Source organism: Microcaecilia unicolor, chromosome 10 (genome assembly GCF_901765095.1).
Source record: "Microcaecilia unicolor chromosome 10, aMicUni1.1, whole genome shotgun sequence".
NCBI classification, from domain to species: Eukaryota; Metazoa; Chordata; class Amphibia; order Gymnophiona; family Siphonopidae; genus Microcaecilia; species Microcaecilia unicolor.
The window spans coordinates 79,420,471-79,440,349 of NC_044040.1; the positions used below are offsets into that span (position 1 = coordinate 79,420,471).

Consider the following 19,879-nt stretch of genomic DNA (forward strand, 5'->3'; position numbering starts at 1 on the left):
GGGCTAGATGCACAGGCTCGGGAAGTCTATTCCAGGCGTGAGGTGCAGCAAGACAAAAGGAACGGAGTCTAGAATTGGCAGTAGAGAAGGGGACGGATCAGAGAGATTTATCTACAGAATGGAGTACTTGAGGGGGGGCGTAGGGAGAGACGAGAGTGGAGAGGTACTTGGGAGCAGCAGAGTGAATACACACTTATAGGTCAATAAGAGAAGCTCCCCTCTCACCTATCCTGTTCTATTTTTTTATGTCATCCCTTGCCTCAGTACACCTGGGTCTTAATGAACTACTATTATTCTAAGCGTTTGACATCCTGCTTCTCTTACCAGTACCAGCATCAAACAAAGATACAACTCTGTCTGTAGCGAATGGCATAACTTCAGTTAGCACCTGGGCTCTGACCAATAAACTGAAAATACATGCGCAAAAAACCATGGTCCTGTGGTTCCAAAATTAGAAAGTTGAGGTTTCATCATCAATATCTTTGTCCAGTGGTCAAAGCTTTACAGTCGAGTCTGAAACCAGAGTATTAGGAGTCTTGCTTGATTCTTAACTCACCTTCTCTTCCCAAATTACCCAGCTATGGAAGAAAACACTATTCAAAATGAGACAGCTATGTCTCGTCAGATCATTCTTCGACCAAAAAGCCTTTGCAGGACTAGTCCAAATGTTAGTCTTATCTCACTTGGATTACTGTAACATACTATTTCTTGGTATTAAGTGTTGATATCAGAAAAATTTGCAAATCATACAGAATACAGCTGCTAGACTAATATACAGATTAAATAGATATACTAGTGTTTCAACTAATCTTAACAAACTGCACTGTTTTTCCATAGCTGAAAGACTCAGGTACAAAGCTGCTTGATTAGTTTTTCAAAACTTACAGGTTTCCCCTCTGAGCTGCTGACTAAGACCACTTTGCTACATTTAGTCCAGTCTAACAGATTGAAAGAACAACTGATGCTAGTGTCACCGTTTCAAAAGACAATTTGAAATCAGAAGACTTTCAGCTCTCTGTTCCCTGTACTTGGATTTAAAATATGGAACTCTCTACCTATTGCCATCAGAACGGAAAACAGCTACCTCAGCTTCAGGAAGAGGCTAAAAACCTTTCTATTCCCAAAGACTCTTTCATAACAATCCATTGACTTCTATCTCCTAGTATCATCCATTATCCTTCCTATAATGTTTTTTTGTCTCATGCATTACACCATTGGTCTCTAATTGTTCTCATACCTCATGCTAACATTATCAACTTTTGTCTCACCTGGAATGTACACTGCACTGAAACCTTGAAAGGGGATATTACAATATACAAGAATTGATTTAATTTGATTTGATATGTAAACCACACTGTTACTTCCTAATATGTTATATGTAAGCCACATTGAACCAAATGTGCTTTGGATAATGTGGGATATAAATAAATGAAATGAAACTATGGTTTTGGATTGTGGTGGAGACTTGGGTGGGCCGCTGGTAAGGGCTAAGCTTTTTGTTCGCAAAGCGCTTCTGGTGGGGAAAAATGTATTACATAAGTAATGCCACACTGGGAAAAGACCCAAGGGTCCATCGAGCCCAGCATCCTGTCCATGACAGCGGCCAATCCAGGCTAAGGGCACCTGGCAAGCTTCCCAAACATACAAACATTCTATACATGTTATTCCTGGAATTGTGGATTTTTCCCAAGTCCATTTAGTAGTGGTCTATGGACTTGTCCTTTAGGAAACCGTCCAACCCCTTTTTAAACTCTGCCAAGCTAACTGCCTTCACCACGTTCTCCGGCAACGAATTCCAGAGTTTAATTATGCGTTGGGTAAAGAAATATTTTCTCCGATTTGTTTTAAATTTACTACACTGTAGTTTCATCGCATGCCCCCTAGTCCTATTATTTTTGGAAAGCGTGAACAGACGCTTCACATCCACCTGTTCCACTCCACTCATTATTTTATATACCTTTATCATGTCTCCCCTCAGCCGTCTCTTCTCCAAGCTGAAAAGCCCTAGCCTCCATAGTCTTTCTTCATAGGGAAGTTGTCCCATCATTTTAGTCGCCCTTCGCTGCACCTTTTCCAATTCTACTATATCTTTCTTGAGATGCGGCGACCAGAATTGAACACAGTACTCAAGGTGCGGTCGCACCATGGAGCGATACAACGGCATTATAACATCCTCACACCTGTTCTGCATACCTTTCCTAATAATACCCAACATTCTATTCGCTTTCCTAGCCGCAGCAGCACTCTGAGCAGAGGGTTTCAGTGTATTATCGACGACGACACCCAGATCCCTTTCTTGGTCCGTAACTCCTAACGTGTAACCTTGCATGACGTAGCTATAATTCGGGTTCTTTTTTCCCACATGCATCACCTTGCACTTGCTCACATTAAACATCATCTGCCATTTAGCCGCCCAGTCTCCCAGTCTCGTAAGGTCTTTCTGTAATTTTTCACAATCCTGTCGCGAGTTAACGACTTTGAATAACTTTGTGTCATCAGCAAATTTAATTACCTCGCTAGTTACTCCCATCTCTAAATCATTTATAAATATATTAAAAAAGCAGCGGTCCTAGCACAGACCCCTGAGGAACCCCACTAACTACCCTTCTCCATTGTGAATTCTGCCCATTTAACCCCACTCTCTGTTTCCTATCCTTCAACCAGTTTTTAATCCACAATAGGACATTTCCTTCTATCCCATGACCCTCCAATTTCCTCTGTAGCCTTTCATGAGGTACCTTGTCAAATGCCTTTTAAAAATCCAGATACACAATATCAGCCAGCTCCCCTTTGTCCACATGTTTGTTTAGTCCTTCAAAGAATTGAAGTAAATTGTCAGGCAAGATTTCCCCACACAAAAGCCATGTGACTTGGTCTCAGTAATTCATGTCCTTGGATTGTGCTCTGTAATTTTGTTTTTAATAATAGCCTCTACCATTTTCCCCGGCACTGACGTCAGACTCACCGGTCTATAATTTCCCGGATCTCCCCTGGAACCTTTTTAAAAAAATCGGCATTACATGGCCACCCTCCAATCTTCCGGTACCACACTCGATTTTAAGGATAAATTGCATATCACTAACAGTAGCTCCACAAGCTCATTTTTCAGTTCTATCAGTACTCTAGGATGAATACCATCCGTCCAGGAGATTTGCTACTCTTCAGTTGCTGAATTGCCCCATTACGTCCTCCAGGTTACTGTGAAGTCAGTAAGTTTCTCCGACTCGTCCGCTTGAAATACAATTTCCGACACTGGCATCCCACCCAATCTTCCTCGGTGAAGACTGAAGCAAATAATTCATTCAATCTCTCCGCTGCATCTTTATCTTCCTTGATTGCCCCTTTTACCCCTCGGTCATCCAGTGGCCCAGCCAATTCTTTTGCTGGCTTCCTGCTTTTAATATACCGAAAAAAAATTTTGCTATGTTGTTTTTGCCTCTAATGCTATCTTTTTTTCGTAATCCCTCTTGGCCTTCTTTATCTGCGCCTTGCATTTGCTTTGACACCCCTTATGCTGCTTCTTGTTATTTTCAGATGGTTCCGTCTTCCATTTTCTGAAGGCGTTTCTTTTAGTCCTAATAGCTTCTTTCACCTCACTTTTCAACCACGCCGGCTGTCTTTGAACTTCCGTCTTTCTTTTCTAATTCGTGGAATATTTTTGGCCTGGGCCTCCAGGATGGTATTTTTGAACAGCGTCCATGCCTGTTGTACAGTTTTACCCTCTCAGTTGCCTTCCTAAGTTTTTTTTTTAACCATTCTTCTCATTTTATCATAGTCTCCTTTTTTTAAAGTTAAACGCTAATGTATTTGACTTCCTGTGTATAGTTACTTCAAGGTTGATATCAAAACTGATCATATTATGATCACTGTTATCAAGCGGCCCCAGTACCATAACGTCCCTCACCAGATCATGCGCTCCACTAAGGACCAAGTCTAGAATTTTTCCTTCTCTTGTTGGCTCCTGCACCAGCTGCTCCATAAAGCTGTCCTTGATTTCATCAAGGAATTATACCTCTCTAGCGTGTCCCGATGTTACATTTACCCAGTCTATATTTGGATAATTGAAGTCACCCATTATTATCACATTGCCCATTTTGTTTGCGTCTCTGATTTCTTTTATCATTTCTGCGTCTACTTGCTCATCCTGGCGAGGCGGACGGTAGTACACTCCTATCACCGTCCTTTTCCCTTTTCCACATGGAATTTCAACCCACAATGATTCAAAGGTGTGATTTGTGTCCTGCTGAATTTGTAATCTGAGTCAAGGCTCTCGTTAATATACAGTGCTACCCCTGCACCAGTCCGGTCTACCCTATCACTACGATATACTTTGTACCCCGGTATGACAGTGTCCCACTGGTTATCCTCCTTCCACCAGTTCTCAGTAATGCCTATTATATCCAATTTTTCATTTAGTGCAGTATATTCCAACTCTCCTATCTTATTTCTTAGACTCCTAGCATTTGCATATAGACACTGGGTCCATTTGGTGGAGGGTTCTTCATTTTGGCAGTGGTTAAATCAATTACACTCTCTATTGTTGTGGGAAGCCACATAGGTGGATCTTACTCTTTTTTTTTTTTTTTTTAGCTAAGTTTTTATTGAAAAGTTCACACATGATGATAATGTTCCTCAACCAAGATCAGTTACTCAAGTACAAACAGTTAACGCAGAAGCTTTAATCTTTTCTACTACAAAAACTCAAACTATATCTCCCCTCCCTCCCAATTGTCCACCCTAAAACAGTTCCCCCCCCCCCTTTCTGCTTCTAAAACTTCCCTCCCTCCCTCCCACCCTATCTCATCCTACCCAAATCCCCCTCCCCTATGTGCCCTATAGTATATAACCCTCAAGCTACTTTCAATATTTGGTCCAAATGTGTCCATTCTGCCACCTCTGGGTCAAACCGCCCTATTCGGCAGTCTGTCAATTTCTCTAGGTCCGCCATCACTGACCTTCGATATCCAACTATGTATATTAGGTCCAGAACTCTGCTTCCAGTGGGAGGCAATAATTAACTTTGCAGCAGCTAGACAAAGGCGTTTAACACGTCACTGCCACTTCCAACCTCTCCTGTTCCCCAAGCCCAATAGGCACCACTTGGGTTCACATGGAAACACATAGTCAAGAACTGTAGTGAGGTTTCGGGCTACTTCTAGCCAAAACGTCTGTAGAGAAGCACATGACCACCACACATGAAAAAAGCTACCAGTATCCCTTCCACATCTCCAACATTGATCAGTGGAACCTGGAAACATGATCTTCATCCGGTCAGGTGTATAATACCACCTGCTTTAATACCTTGTACACATTCTCCTTTATTAGCACACATATAGATGCTTTTTTCACCTCCAAACATACCGCTCTCCACTCTGCCGTACTTAACTCACATTCCAAATCCTTTTCCCATGCCAACATACAGGGTAGTTTAACAAAATCATGCCCCCTGAGGTGGTGATACGGCATAGATATTGCCTTCCCCATCTTATCTATAGAGCCCCATAAGTTGTCCAGATGCTCCGTCTCCTTCGGGTCAGTCTTCAGCCATCCCTGCCTTAAGATAAAATGTTTAATCTGTAGGTAGGCAAAAAAATCTGAGGCAGGCAGTGCATGAGACTTGTAATTCACCAAAAGTCCTAATTTCGCCTACATCAATGAAATCTCAAAATCTAACTAGGCCTCGCCGAGACCAGGCTGAAAATACCCTTCCTTGTCGACCTGCTGGAAAGCCAGGTTCCTGGGTAATCGGTGCATAAGTCGACAGAGCCCGGGTGCCACGCAGTTTGTATTTTAAAGTGCTCCACAGTGTCAACAAATGAGAAATAAATGAGTTAGGCATCAATTGCTTATAGGTATTAGCTGAGACTGAGGCCCAGAGGATAGCACCTAGAGAACAATCTGGAACAAAATACTGTTCCAAAATAGTCACCGGATACTGTACCCCCTTGGTCCATTCCGCTATCTGTTTTAATTGAGCTGCCCTGTAGTCCACGTCAAGTTAGGCATGCCCCTACCCCCCTGCTCTACTGCCCCCCACATTACCCTCCTTGATAATGTAGCAGAGCGCCCTCCCCGTACAAATCCTGATACTTCAATCTGAAGGCGCATTAGCTCTCCCTTAGGTACCCTTAACGGAAGAGATTGAAATAAAAATAGCAACCTGGGTAAGACATTCATTTTTATTGCTGATATTCGTCCCCACCACGATAGCCACCCATTCTTCCATGCACTTAAATCCCTCCGGAGCTCCCTAAATAGAGGGATATAATTTAATGAGTACAATTGAGTTAAATCTCGTGATATCTGAATACCTAGGTACCGGAAGCACCTATCCGCTTTTTTGAAGGCAAAAGACTGCAACATACTATCGATCTCTTGATCTGAGATAGTAACCCCCATTAATTCGGAGTTATCATAATTAACTTTGAAGCCCGAGATACCACCAAATTTATTAAGCTCCCTAATAACGATGGGCAGTGTCAGCAATGGGGCTCCTACATAAAATAAAATATCGTCCGCGAACAATGCTATCTTATGCTCTCACCTCCTAAGTTGTACCCCTCTAATGTCTGATAATGAACGAACTCTCTGGGCCAGAGGTTCTATAGAAAGAGCAAATAGCAAGGGAAATAGAGGAAATCCCTGGCGAGTACCCCTCTGAATAATAATCTGGCGCAAATATCCTCCATTTAATTCTAGCTACCGGGGACTTTTATAGACACTGCAGCCAGCCCACAAATTTAGTCCCAAACCCCATGAACTGCATAACCTCCCACAGATAGGACCATTCCACCCTATCAAAGGCCTTCTCAGCGTCCGTTGTTAACAAAGCCAGTGAATCCCCCTGCCTCTGAGCTCCCCAGATTATATTCAGGGATTACCTAATGTTATCAGCTACCTGTCTTTGAAATACAAAGCCTGACTGATCTTCATGGACTAACGAGGGAAGTACCTTGATCAGACGGTCCACCATTATTTTGGCTAAAATTTTGACATCTACATTCAAGAGGGATATCAGTCTATAGGATCTACATACTGTTGGATCTCGACCTGGTTTTAAAAGAACCGATATCTCCGCCTCATGCATACTAGGGGGCAAAGATTGGCCTGAGAAACATGCATTTCCCACCCTCCTCAGGAGAGGATCTAACTCTGAAGCATAGATTTTGTAAAATTTAGCTGTATACCCATCCATCCCAGGGAACTTTCTTCCCTTAAGACCTTTTATTACCCTGAACACTTCATCTAAAGATATTGGGGAATCCAGCTCTTCTTTTTGAGGGTCAGAAAGTGTTTTTAAACCTAGCTCCATCAGGTACTTATGTATCTCTGACCTTGGGGCTCCTGCACCCTTAGAGTATAAAGTTGTATAGAATTGTAGAAATTGATCTCTAATTTCCCTATCCTGATGATAAAGAACATCCCCGGATCCTTTTATTTTTGTTATAGTGTTTCTCCGAGGACAAGCAGGCTGCTTGTTCTCACACTTGGGTCGACGTCCACGGCGGCCCGGGAACCGGAAATTTTCCCTTAGCAAAATTTTAAAAGTTTTGCTAGAGCCTTCTGGTGTGCAAATCGCACGCCCTGCGCATGCGCGGTCGTCTTCCTGCTCGCCGTGTGAGCGTTCTCGTTCAGTTTTTTTCTCTTTCTGCGACAGAGAGGCACTGTGTTTTGCGGTCTCTCTCTCAGGCCCAGGAGGAGAGTCTTGCTGTCTGAACCTTCTGGGGTTTTCTTTTTCTAACCAAGTTTTTTAAAAAAAAAAGTTCCCTATATTTTTTAGTTTTTCTTGCCCTTTAAGTTTCCTTTCGGTTTCGTTGTGGTCTTTCCCCTTTTTTTGTGCTCCTCTTTTAGGCACAATCGCGGATTTTTACTTCGCTGCAGCTATTTTTCCGTCGATGTCATCGAGTACTCCCAGTGGCTTCAAGAAGAGTACTCGGTGCAGCTGGTCTATCTCAGGCACTGACCCCCCACGCGTGGTTGTCTTCAGTGCCTTGGGCCCGACCATCGCCCAGACGCTTGTAAGTTGTGTCTTAGCTTGAAAAGCGGACACAGGCGTCGAGGAAAAAGCTCTTCAAGACTGTCTTTTTGGAGCTTCGACCTGGTTCCTTGGCGTCGATGGTCGACAATCAGTACCGAGGTCGGCGGAGGTAGATATCGGCACCAGGGATTGCATCGACTTCAGGAGTACAGGTAATAGCTGTCTGGAGACCAACATACCCTGGGAGCAGTGAGCTGTCGAGTGGGTCTGCACCTCTCTCGAAGCCTCCTGCTGTTAGGCCCCACAGGACCGACCAGTCTCAGACCCGACCCCGAGGAGACATGTGGATTCCACATCCTCCTTGTCGGTACCGAGGAGTCTGGATGACGTGCATCGAGCGAAGGCAAGCAAGCACCGTCATCGGTCTCCTTCCAAGCACGGTACCGGGAGCTCCTGGGCGTCGAGAGATTTGGCACCTGTGAAGCGTTGGCTCTGAGAGGATCGCTCACCCTCTATTCAGGAGGTGTTGACGTGTTGTTCCTTGGGCAGCCTGGTACTGCCTCCTCAGCCTCAGAAACTTCTGACACCGGCTCCCATACCGACCCCGCAACCTTGCTCGATGGCGATTGTAGACGAGCACATCTGAGCCCTGCTTCCAGGCTCCTGGAGGGCACACCAGTCTGCTCCGGTGCCGGAGGTGCTTGCGCCTTCCGCACTGTCAGTGGAAGTGGCAGCTGGCTCTATGCCCGTGGTGAAGTCCTTGATGCCAGTGCTGCCTGTGACATTGGCTGCTACCCAGGTCGACTCCCCGTTGACTTCGATGGAGGGAGCTTCATCGCCGCCAGCAGGGGAGTCGACTTCTCGGCATTGCTATCGAGGACATGGTTCCTCGACGTCGAGACGGGCCCGATTCAGGACTGCAGTGAAAGAACTCTTGTCCGACACCGATCAGGATGCCTCGTGGGACGAAGAGGAAGATCCCAGGTATTTCTCATCTGAGGAGTCTTGTGGTCTTCCTTCTGATCCAATTCCTTCACCTGAGAGGAAGCTTTCTCCACCGGAGAGTCTCTCCTTCTCGTCATTTGTCTGGGAAATGTCTGTGACTATTCCCTTTCCAGTGGTTTCTGAGGATGAGCCCAGGGCTCAGATGCTCGAGGTCCTGGACTATCCTTTACCACCTAAGGAGTCATCCACGGTTCCTTTGCATAATGTGCTCAAAGAGACACTTATGCGGAACAGGATGAAACCATTAACTAATCCCACCATTCCCAAGAAAGTTGAGTCCCAATATTGGATTCATGGAGAACCTGAGTTGATGAAGTCCCGAGTCTGACGTCGGTGCCGGGCAAAATGGTAGAGACTATTTTTAAGAACAAAATTACAGAGCATATTCAAAAGCATGGATTAATGAGACAAAGTCAACATGGATTTAGTGAAGGGAAATCTTGTCTCACCAATTTATTACATTTCTTTGAAGGGGTGAACAAACATGTGGATTAAAAACTGGTTAAAAGATAGAAAACAGAGAGAAGGGTTAAATGGTCAGTATTCTCAATGGAGAAGGGTAGTTAGTGGGGTTCCCCAGGGCTCTGTGCTGGGACCGCTGCTTTTTAACATATTTATAAATGATCTAGAGATGGGAGTAACTAGTAAAGTAATTAAATTTGCTGATGACACAAAGTTATTCAAAGTCGTTAAATCGCGGGAGGATTGTGAAAAATTACAAGAGGACCTTACGAAACTGGGAGACTGGGCGTCTAAATGGCAGGTGACGTTTAATGTGAGCAAGTGCAAAGTGATGCATGTGGGAAAGAGGAACCCGAATTATAGCTATGTCATGCATGGTTCCACATTAGGAGTCACGGACCAAGAAAGGGATCTAGGTGTCGTCGTTGATGATATGTTTAAACCTTCTGCTCAGTGTGCTGCTGTGGCTAAGAAAGCAAATAGAATGTTAGGTATTATTAGGAAAGGAATGAAAAACAAAAATGAGGATGTTATAATGCCTTTGTATCGCTCCATGGTGCGACCGCACCTCGAATATTGTGTTCAATTCTGGTCGCCGCATCTCAAAAAAGATATAGTAGAACTGGAAAAGGTGCAGAGAAGGGCGACGAAAATAATAAAGGGGATGGGACGACTTCCCTATGAGGAAAGGCTAAAGCGGCTAGGGCTCTTCAGCTTGGAGAAAAGGCAGCTGAGGGGAGATATGATAGAGGTCTATAAAATAATGAGTGGAGTTGAACAGGTAGATGTGAAGCGTCTGTTCACGCTTTCCAAAAATACTAGGACTAGGGGGCATGCAATGAAGCTACAATGTAGTAAATTTAAAACGAATCGTAGAAACTTTTTCTTCACTCAACATGTAATTAAACTCTGGAATTCGTTGCCAGAGAATATGGTAAAGGCGGTTAGCTTAGCGGAGTTTAAAAAAGGTTTGGACGGCTTCCTAAAGGAAAAGTCCATAGACCGTTATTAAATGGACTTGGGGAAAACCCACTATTTCTGGGATAAGCAGTATAAAATGTTTTGTACATTTTTGGGATCTTGCTGGGTATTTGTGACCTGGATTGGCCACTTTTGGATACAGGATGCTGGGCTCGATGGACCTTTGGTCTTTCCCAGTATGGCAATACTTATGTACTTATGTAAGTCTCAGTTACCTCACGACTCTATGGTTGTGGATTCCGCTCTCAAGAGAGCCAGGAGTTCTAGAGACTTTGTCTCAGCGCCCCCGGGAAGAGAATCTAGAACCCTGGACTCTTTTGGGAGAAAGGTGTATCAGGCCGTTATGCTCGCCTCCAAAATTCAGTCCTACACAAGCATTCACTTGCAGAACACGATGCGGCAACTGGCGGACTTGGTTGATAAGCTCCCTCTGGAGCAGGCCAGGCAGCAGAAGGCGTGTCATAAATTCCTGTCCAGATCAGAGTCTGAATTCTCAACTGCCATTTTGGTGCCTCATGTCATTGTTCTCTGAACCGTTCTCTTTCCCGGCCCCGGCTTCTCCGCGGTGTAATTAGTGAGAGCTTCTATCAATATTACAAAAAACTATATGAGGCCCCGCCGGATGATGGTCTGTCGGGAGACTCATATTTAGATCAGATGGGATTACCAACATTATCACCTCAGGAGGCAAAGCAACTTAATGCTTTTATTACTCCAGATGAGGTGTTTTTGGCGATTAATCAAAGCGCACTGTTTAAGGCGCCGGGCGCAGATGGTTACCGAGCGGAATTTTACAAGATCATGGGAGAAGAAATCACTGAGCCTTTAGCTGCAATGTTTAACAAATTAATCGAGCAGGAAAGGATGCCTCCGGATTTAAATACAGCCTGTATTATAGTACTTCCCAAGAAAGGGAGGGACCCGGAACTAGTTGAATCATATAGGCCCATTTCGCTGCTAAATTATGAAGTGAAACTGATGGCTAAGATACTAGCGAACAGATTAGCAAGAATCTTGCCGAATCTCATACACGAATCTCAGGTGGGGTTTGTAGGGGGACGGAAAATCACCAAGAATGTTTGCAAGGTGCTGGCCTCATTAGAAGCTAGATGTCGGGGGAAGGAAAACTCTTTATTAATAAGCTTTGATGCTGAAAAAGCTTTTGATAAAGTAAAATGGAATTTCCTATATGCTGTTCTTCAGAGATATGGCTTCACGGATAGATTTCTATCAGGGATTAAAGCACTGTACTCCGCGCCAAAGGCGAGAATATCGGTGAATGGGATTGAGACACAAGAATTCGAAATAGGCCGGGGAACACGTCAGGGCTGTCCTCTGTCCCCGTTATTATTTGTGCTATCACTAGATCCACTGCTGCGTGAAATTGAGGAGCAGGAAGCGGTGGCAGGGGTAAGGATAGGAAGGGAGGTCTTTAAGGTAGCGGCCTTCGCAGATGACATCTTGGTTCATTTAACTGACCCCCAAGAATCCCTGAATGCTCTATTAGAGATCTTCTCCGAGTATGGAGATTATGCGGGACTCAGTTTGAATCTAGAAAAATCGGAGGCCTTGGCTTCCTCGGAGGACGTGTGGAGGCGGTGGAGAGGCGAGTTCCCTCTGAGGAAAGCGCAAACCTCTTTTCGGTATCTCGGAATCCTGATGCCCATGGATATTTCGCGGTTATATGATCTGAATATTACTCGGTTACTGGAGGAGACACAGCAGGTGCTACAAGGATGGATGGATTTGCCGTTGTCAGTGTTAGGGAGAATAAACATGATTAAAATGGTGTTGTTTCCCAAATGGCTTTATGTGATGCAGACCATCCCAATTTGGCTCCGACGGAAAGACATAAAGAGTTTTTACAAATTAGCATCAAAGTTCTGCTGGAGAGGCAAGAAGCCAAGGGTTCGCTTCTCACGGTTAGTGGGGAGTTGGAGCCGAGGAGGAATGGGTATGCCCAATTTGGAATTATACAATAAAGCATGTCATTTGCGATACCTGGGAGATTGGTGTTTAGATACGCAACATTATACTCCTACGACGCTGGAGGCAGCGCTCTGGGAACCTTATCATTTATTTTCGCTTTTACACCACAAAACGCGAGACTTACCGCAGGGATTCAATAAAAGTGTGCTGCTGCGCTCACTTCGAGAGGTGTGGGGAATGATTATACGCCAACTAGGAGGGGACCCCACAATAACAGATTTAATAACCATACGTGGGAACAATGCATTTTTGCCAGGATTGTCAAGCCAATATTTTGTTGAATGGGCTAGACGGGGAATTTCCAAATTGGAACATCTGGTGGGTGAAGATGGGCAGCCTCTTACAGACGAGGAGTTAGCTGGAAGGGTAGGCGACTCATGGGGGAATAAATTTGCTATACGCCAAGTACGGCATTATATCATTTCTTTACCAGCAGACCCTCTGAGAACTCGGCTGGGGGTGAGGATACGGGAGTTTTTTCACTCTTTTGGTGAGGGAGGAATCACGATATCCTCACTTCATAAAACAATATCAGGATGGCTGCCCCCTAGGGACTATAGACAGTTGAAGAGTGCTTGGGAAAAGGAATTGGGGGTTGTGGTGACATCATGGGACATTACTAAATCAATAGCACGAATACCCCTGTTAATATCAGATGCTCGATTGAGAGAATGTGCCTATCGTTGTATCCACAGGGGATATGTAACTACAGCTCAGTTAGCACATATGGGAGGGAACCGTAGCCCGGAATGTCTTAAATGTGGAAGACATCCTGGCACGATGCTGCATATGTTTTGGAGCTGCCCAATTTTGAAAAGGTTCTGGGCCCGAGTTCGAGGATTTTGGGAGGAGCGGTTAGGGTTGAGGATCTTAGGGACAGTTCAGCAGTTGATTTTAGATATTCCAGGGTCCTTTAGAGGGCGAAATCGCTTTGAAACATTAATGCTCCGCAAGATGAGCTTATTGGCAAGGAAATGCATTTTACAGAATTGGACGGTCAAAGACCCTCCGGCATACTGGCACTGGAGAAATCAGCTACATCAATTGGTGTCATGGGAGGCGGGAGAATCTCGGTTCTCACAGAAAAAGAGAGTCACATTTTTGGCTATATGGGGCCCTTATTTGCACAGTCTAAGCCATAAAGGCCGCAGTTTACTCCTAAATACAGGGTGAACTCAAAAGGCTGATACTGAATGATTATCCAGGTCTGGGGTAAAAAAGGGGGGGGGGGGGGGGGAAGGGAGGGAAAGGGAGAGGGTGGGGGGAGGATTGGTACAATTGATGAGGTAAAAAGTTGACAAAATGTACAAATGCTGTATGTTAGTTAATAATTGTTATATAGTTAGATTGAAGCACAGCTTGTATGACAATGTTGGTGTTGAATAATGTCAATAAAAAACGTTTGAACATAAATTTAGCAAGCTTCTTTTGCGCTGCCATACTTTCAGGGAGCTGTAAAAGATTGTTTTGGGAGGAATCTATGTCGATTTCCCTGTTGTATCCAGCAATTAAACTCAGGCACCAGCAGAGCTCCACGATCAAGCGGCCATCTTTCAGTGGTGACATCACTTCCTCCCCGGTGGATCTTACTCTTAAGCTGAGAAATTGCTTTTTGGCAGTGTGGCATATTTATATACAATCATTATCTCCAAGAATGAGGAATTTAGTTCTGAACAGGTTACATTTATAACATACTAGCCTTTGTTGTCAAATCAGGCATGGGCCCTAGTTCCCTAATTTTGACATGTTGGGAGAGGGGTGATTAGAGGGATGGGGGGAGGGATGGGGAGGAGGAGGGCTATCTGCTCCTGGATGGGTGGAACTTTAAGGTAGGAGGCTATCAGAACCCAAACCTCTTGCCATTGTTCTGTTGTGGTTTGTATGTTGATTTGCCATATGAATATTTTTTCTTACATATTTTGAAGTTTGGTTGTCATTAGACTTTGCATTGGCTTTGTATAAATTAAATAAAAACATTTAAAGTAAAACAAAAAAAGCTTTTTTTATAGTGTCAAAAAGTGGACTGTATGCCTTTACTGAAGGAATTGCACTGTCTTTTAATTTGAGGATTGATTTTTAGGCTTTTTATCTTTGACAGGTGTTCCAGTTGGACATTCTGCACTGCTTAACAACCTTTCCTCCTCCCTACATTCCTGCTTGATGATTTTGATCCACTCAAAAGAACCCTATGTGTGTCCTGCCTTTACAGAGCTTACATTTGAATCTAGATGATGCAGTAGCTCCCAATGAGTTGAAACTAAAAACTACCTACTAGAATTATAAATAAGTGGTCAAAACTTAATTTTAGCCACTGAAGGATCTTGCAGTGTCTGGTGAATGGAGTGGGAGAGTTTAGGAGCTTGTACTTTGTTGTCTGTAATTATTGTATAAGTTCTTGTTTTATTGTTTGGTGCAATTGTGATTTTGTTTTTTATTGTTTTTACTTTCATTTTTTCTGTCCAGATATTATAACTTGTCATGATGATATTGAATTGTATTTCAAACTAATTAAACAGAAACTCCAAAGCAACCCTCTAGAGTTTAAAAAAAATGTGTGTTCTTAGCTATTCTGTAGTTTGAGTGGGCCTCAGAGCTAAGGCATGTTCTGTCAGGTCTTTTGGATGATGTCACCCATGAGTAATTTACTTAACTGGCTGTTCATAGAAAACATCAGTTACAGATAGGTACCTGCCTTCTTTGATTTTTGTAAAAATCAGCAGGAATGGTATAGTAAATTGTAGCTCATTTTGAAAGTCATCAACAGAATTAGTGAAAGGACTTGGGGATAAAACAGATGAACATTTGCCAGGCATGCAGCAGAATACATATTTGGTTCTTTGTTTCTCCAGGATCTTTGTCAGCTGGTTAATGCTGATGCTCCTTACTGGTTGGTAGGCATGACAGAAATGACCCGGACCTTTGGTTTGGAACTTCTTGAGTCAGTCTTGAATGACTTTCCACAAGTCTTTTTAGAGGTAAGGCTTTTGATAGATCAAAAGTAATATATTTGATCTCTATTTCTTTCAGCTAACTTGTATAAGTAATGAGAGATACTCTGTGTTTCCCCCCCCCTAAAACTGAAATCAAATATTGAATCAGAAGAGATTACCTAAGAGAGATTCCAGATATCTTTTGACTCTTAAATATCCTCAGTGTTTTAGTTGTAGAACATAGAACTGTAAAATGTTGAATGACACTATTTTGCATTATTAACATGGTTGCTTCCCCAAAGGGAGATTCTTCATCTTCAGTAGGTTTCTGTATTTTGTTTGGCTTTCAATTATTTTTTTCATGTTTAATTTTGGATCATTTTTCCTTCCTAATCATTGCAACAAAAGTTTGGTGCTAAGAGACATATCTGTATGTGAATTCTGTCACTTTTAAATTTGGTAACTAAGTAGATTTATTTCTATTGATTGTTGTCATTGCCTTTAAAAAAATGTTCATTATGCTTAGCTATTATAGAGAGCAGATGTAAATTTTATTCTAGTTCATCACTGAGACATATTTTTATTAGAGGGCTTTTGGATCACTAATTCATGAAACTACCAGCATGTATTATTTTTATTATTATTATTTATTGCATTTGTATCCCACATTTTCCCACCTTTTTGCGGGCTCAGTGTGGCTTACAATACATTATGAATGATGGAAATACATTTTGTTACAATTCGGTTATGGATTACATTGTGACGAGTTATACGAGACAAAATCAAAGTAACGTTAAGGAATATATCGATGGAAAAGAACGTTGAGACATTGGAAGGAAACAACGAGGAGCTAAGGGGCAATATATCATGACAAAAAACAAATGGTATACATTTTTGTGAGTAGAGGTATATGTGTGGTGAGGTTTCAGGATAGGAAATTCATAGTGGATGTGTTGATGTATGACTGAACATTGAGTGTGGATCTATGTGTTTTGGTTCTTTCCGTAAGTTTTCTCAAAGAGATGTGTTTTCAATAATTTGCGGAAGTTGGTTTGTTCGCAGATCGTTTTCAGGCCACGTGGCAGCGCGTTCCAGTCCTGCGTGCTCATGTAAGAAAAGGTTGACGCGTGCAGCGCTTTGTATTTCAGGCCCTTGCAGTTAGGGAAGTGGAGGTTGAGAAAAGTCCTGGATGATTTTTTAGCGTTTCTGGGCGGTAAGTCGATTAACTCAGACATGTAGGCTGGGGCTTCTCCGTGAATAATTTTGTGGACTAGTGTGCATACTTTAAACGCAATGCGTTCCTTGAGTGGGAGCCAGTGTAGCTTTTCTCGTAATGGTTTAGCACTTTCATATTTTGGTTTTCCGAATATGAGTCTGGCTGCTGTGTTCTGGGCTGTTTGAAGTTTCCTCAGTATTTGCTCTTTGCAGCCTGCGTACAGTGAGTTGCAGTAATCCAGATGGCTGAGTACGAGGGATTGTACTAGGCTGCGGAAGACGGATCTTGGGAAGAATGGTCTTATTCTTTTCAGTTTCCACATGCAGTAGAACATTTTTTTTGTTGTGTTGTTTGCATGGGTTTCGAGTGTTAGGTGGCGGTCGGTGGTAACTCCAAGGATTTTTAGTGTTTCTGAGATTGGAAGGTTTAGTTTTGGTGTATTTATAGTGGTGAATTCCTTCGTGTTGTATTGGGAAGTAAGTATCAGGCACTGTGTTTTTTCGGCATTTAATTTCAGACGGAATGCGTCTGCCCAGGTGTTCATGATGTGTAGACTTTGGTTGATTTCATTAGAGATTTCTTTGATGTCTTGTTTGAAAGGGATGTATATTGTTACATCATCAGCGTATATATATGGGTTAAGGTTATGGTTTGATAGGAGTTTTGCTAAGGGGATCATCATTAGGTTGAAGATGGTTGGTGAGAGAGGTGATCCTTGTGGTACTCCACATTCAGGCGTCCATGCGGCAGACGTGGCTGACTTTGATGTGACTTGGTATGAACGCATGGTTAGGAACCCTTTGAACCAGTTTAGGACGTTTCCTCCAATGCCAAAATAATCAAGTGTGTGTAGTAGGATTCCGTGGTCAACCATGTCAAAGGCACTTGACATGTCAAATTGTAGGAGGAGTATGTTGTTGCCGGTTGCAATCATTTGTTTAAATTTGGTCATGAGGGTAATTAATACTGTTTCTGTACTATGATTAGATCGGAATCCTGATTGGGCATCATGTAGTATTGAGTGTTTATTTAGATAGTTGGTGAGTTGTTTAGTTACAATTCCTTCGGTTATTTTGGTTGTTAGTGGTATGGATGCTACTGGTCTGTAGTTATTTATTTCTCTTGCGCTTTTCTTTGTGTCTTTGGGTATTGGGGTGAGTAAAATTTTTCCTTTTTCTTTTGGGAAAAGTCCATTTTGTAGCATGAAGTTTATGTGGTTCGTTAGGTCTGATATGAATTGTTGAGGAGCTGATTTCATGAGGTTGTTTGGGCATATGTCTAGTTTGCAATTGGATTTAGCATATCTTTTAAGTGTATCGGAGATGAGGTCTTCTGATAATAATTCGAATTCGGTCCAGGTTCTGTCTGCTGGGTATATGCCGTCTTCTGGTTCTAGACAGTCTAGGAGTGAGGCGTATTTGATTTGGCTGGAAGGTATTTTAAGTCGTAACTGTATAATTTTCTCCTTGAAGTATTTCGCAAGGCTGTCAACGTCTGGTATATCTTTGCTGTTGTTTGTAACTGGTGTGGTGTCTAACAGTTTGTTCACAAGGTGGAAGAGTTTATGTGTGTCTTTGTAGTTTGGTCCTATTATTGTCTTGTAGTGTAGTCTCTTAGTCTGTTTTATGGTATATTTGTATTTCCTCCGAAGTAGTTTCCAGGCATTTAGTGTTTGTTCATCTCTTTTTTTATTCCATGCACGTTCTAATTTTCTGACTTGTGTTTTAAGCTTTTTCAGCTCTTCGGTGAACCATGGGTTTGATTTTTTTCTGTGTGATGTTCTGGTTTGGATCGGGGCGATTTTGTCTAATGTTGTTGTACATAGATCGTCCCATTCTTGTAGGAATTGGATGGTGTCAGCAGTGGTTGACCATTCGTTCTGGTAGATCTCTTGCCAAAATGTTGTGGGGTCTATTTTTCCTCTCGTGGTGTATGTAGTTCGCTGGTGGTTATTGATTATGTTCATGTGTGTTTTTTGCCAATAGAGGGAGACATTTGCTTTATGGTGATCTGACCATAATGTAGGTGTCCATCTTGTGTTGGTGAGTGTGATAACTGAGTCCAGGTCCAATTTGTGTGTTATGATGTCCAATGTATGTCCTTTTTTGTGTGTTGGTTGCGTGTTGGGTACATGTAGATCCCAGAGTTGTAGGAATTCTTTGAATTCTCGTGTGCCTGTTGAGGTGTCATCTTCAAGGTGTAGGTTAATGTCTCCTATTAAAAGGATATTTGTGGCAGATAAACACGTGTTCGAGATGAAGTCCATGAGTTGTGTTTGGGAGTCTTTCCATTTTCCTGGTGGTCTGTAGAATAAGATTGTATCGAGGTGTCCAACTAGGTTTGAGTGATTAATTCTTGACGATGTGATTTCAAGTTGTGGTGAGGAAGATTCACCCGTGGTTGTGATGGTGAATTCGGGCTTGTAAATTATGGCTATTCCGCCCCCTCTTTTTCCACTTCTTGTCCAGTGTGTGATTTTGTAGTTTGGTGGGCATGCTTCTAAGATGGCGGGGTCTGTGGGGCTATGGAACCAGGTTTCTGTAATAAATAGAAGGTCTAACTTATCTGTGGTAATCCAGTCGCGTATGTCTACTGAGTTACTTACTGCTGATCGTGCATTGATGTATCCTAGTTGGATTGATCGATGTAGGTCTGTGGGGGGGTTTGATGTGTTTATTTTTATTAATTGTCTGTTTCTTCGGTTGTTAAATTTGTTATTGTTGTTGTTATCCTCTCTTTGTTGGTGGTATTCATGTTCGAAGGTTTTTCCTTTAGGTTGGTTGTTGTATCTCTGGTTTGGTGAGTTGTTGGTAGGTGGTGCGTAGGGTTGGTTTGTTGTGGGTAAGTTATTATGGATGTTCTTTAAGGTGGGCATTGTGTGTATGTGAGTGCTGTGTGATTTGTATGTACTGGGGTTATTGTTACCTGGGTTGTGTGTTGTGTTGGCGTATAAGAGTATGGTGAGACAATGAATGGTTAGGAGTATTTTACTGATATTCATATCTGTGTTTAGGCACTGTGGCAAATATTCAGCTGGTTAGCAGTCAAGTAATGAAAGCATAGTATAGAGTTTTAAATCCTAGTTGAAAGCAGTGCATAGAATTAAAGCCTTCTATTTAAAACAAGCAATGCAAAGTATAGACTTTTAAATCGAGATAAAAGCAGTTAAAGCCTTCTATTTTAGGCAGCAATGCAGAGTTTAGACTTTTGGATCTAGCTGGAATCAGTTAAAGCCTTCTATGTAAAGCAAGCGAAGCAGTGAATGGACTCCCAAATCGGGCTGAGAGCAATTAGGCTCTCTATTTTAAGCAAACAAAG

At 42.7% G+C, this 19,879-nt stretch overlaps 1 protein-coding gene across 1 annotated transcript in view; it reads left to right on the forward strand.

Moving 5' to 3' along the window:
• MON2 (MON2 homolog, regulator of endosome-to-Golgi trafficking) overlaps window positions 1-19,879 on the forward strand; it is a 461,654-nt gene that overhangs the window by 121,904 nt on the left and 319,871 nt on the right. The window contains 1 exon segment of the mRNA XM_030215834.1: window positions 15,265-15,390. Coding sequence (XP_030071694.1) covers window positions 15,265-15,390 — 126 coding nt within the window.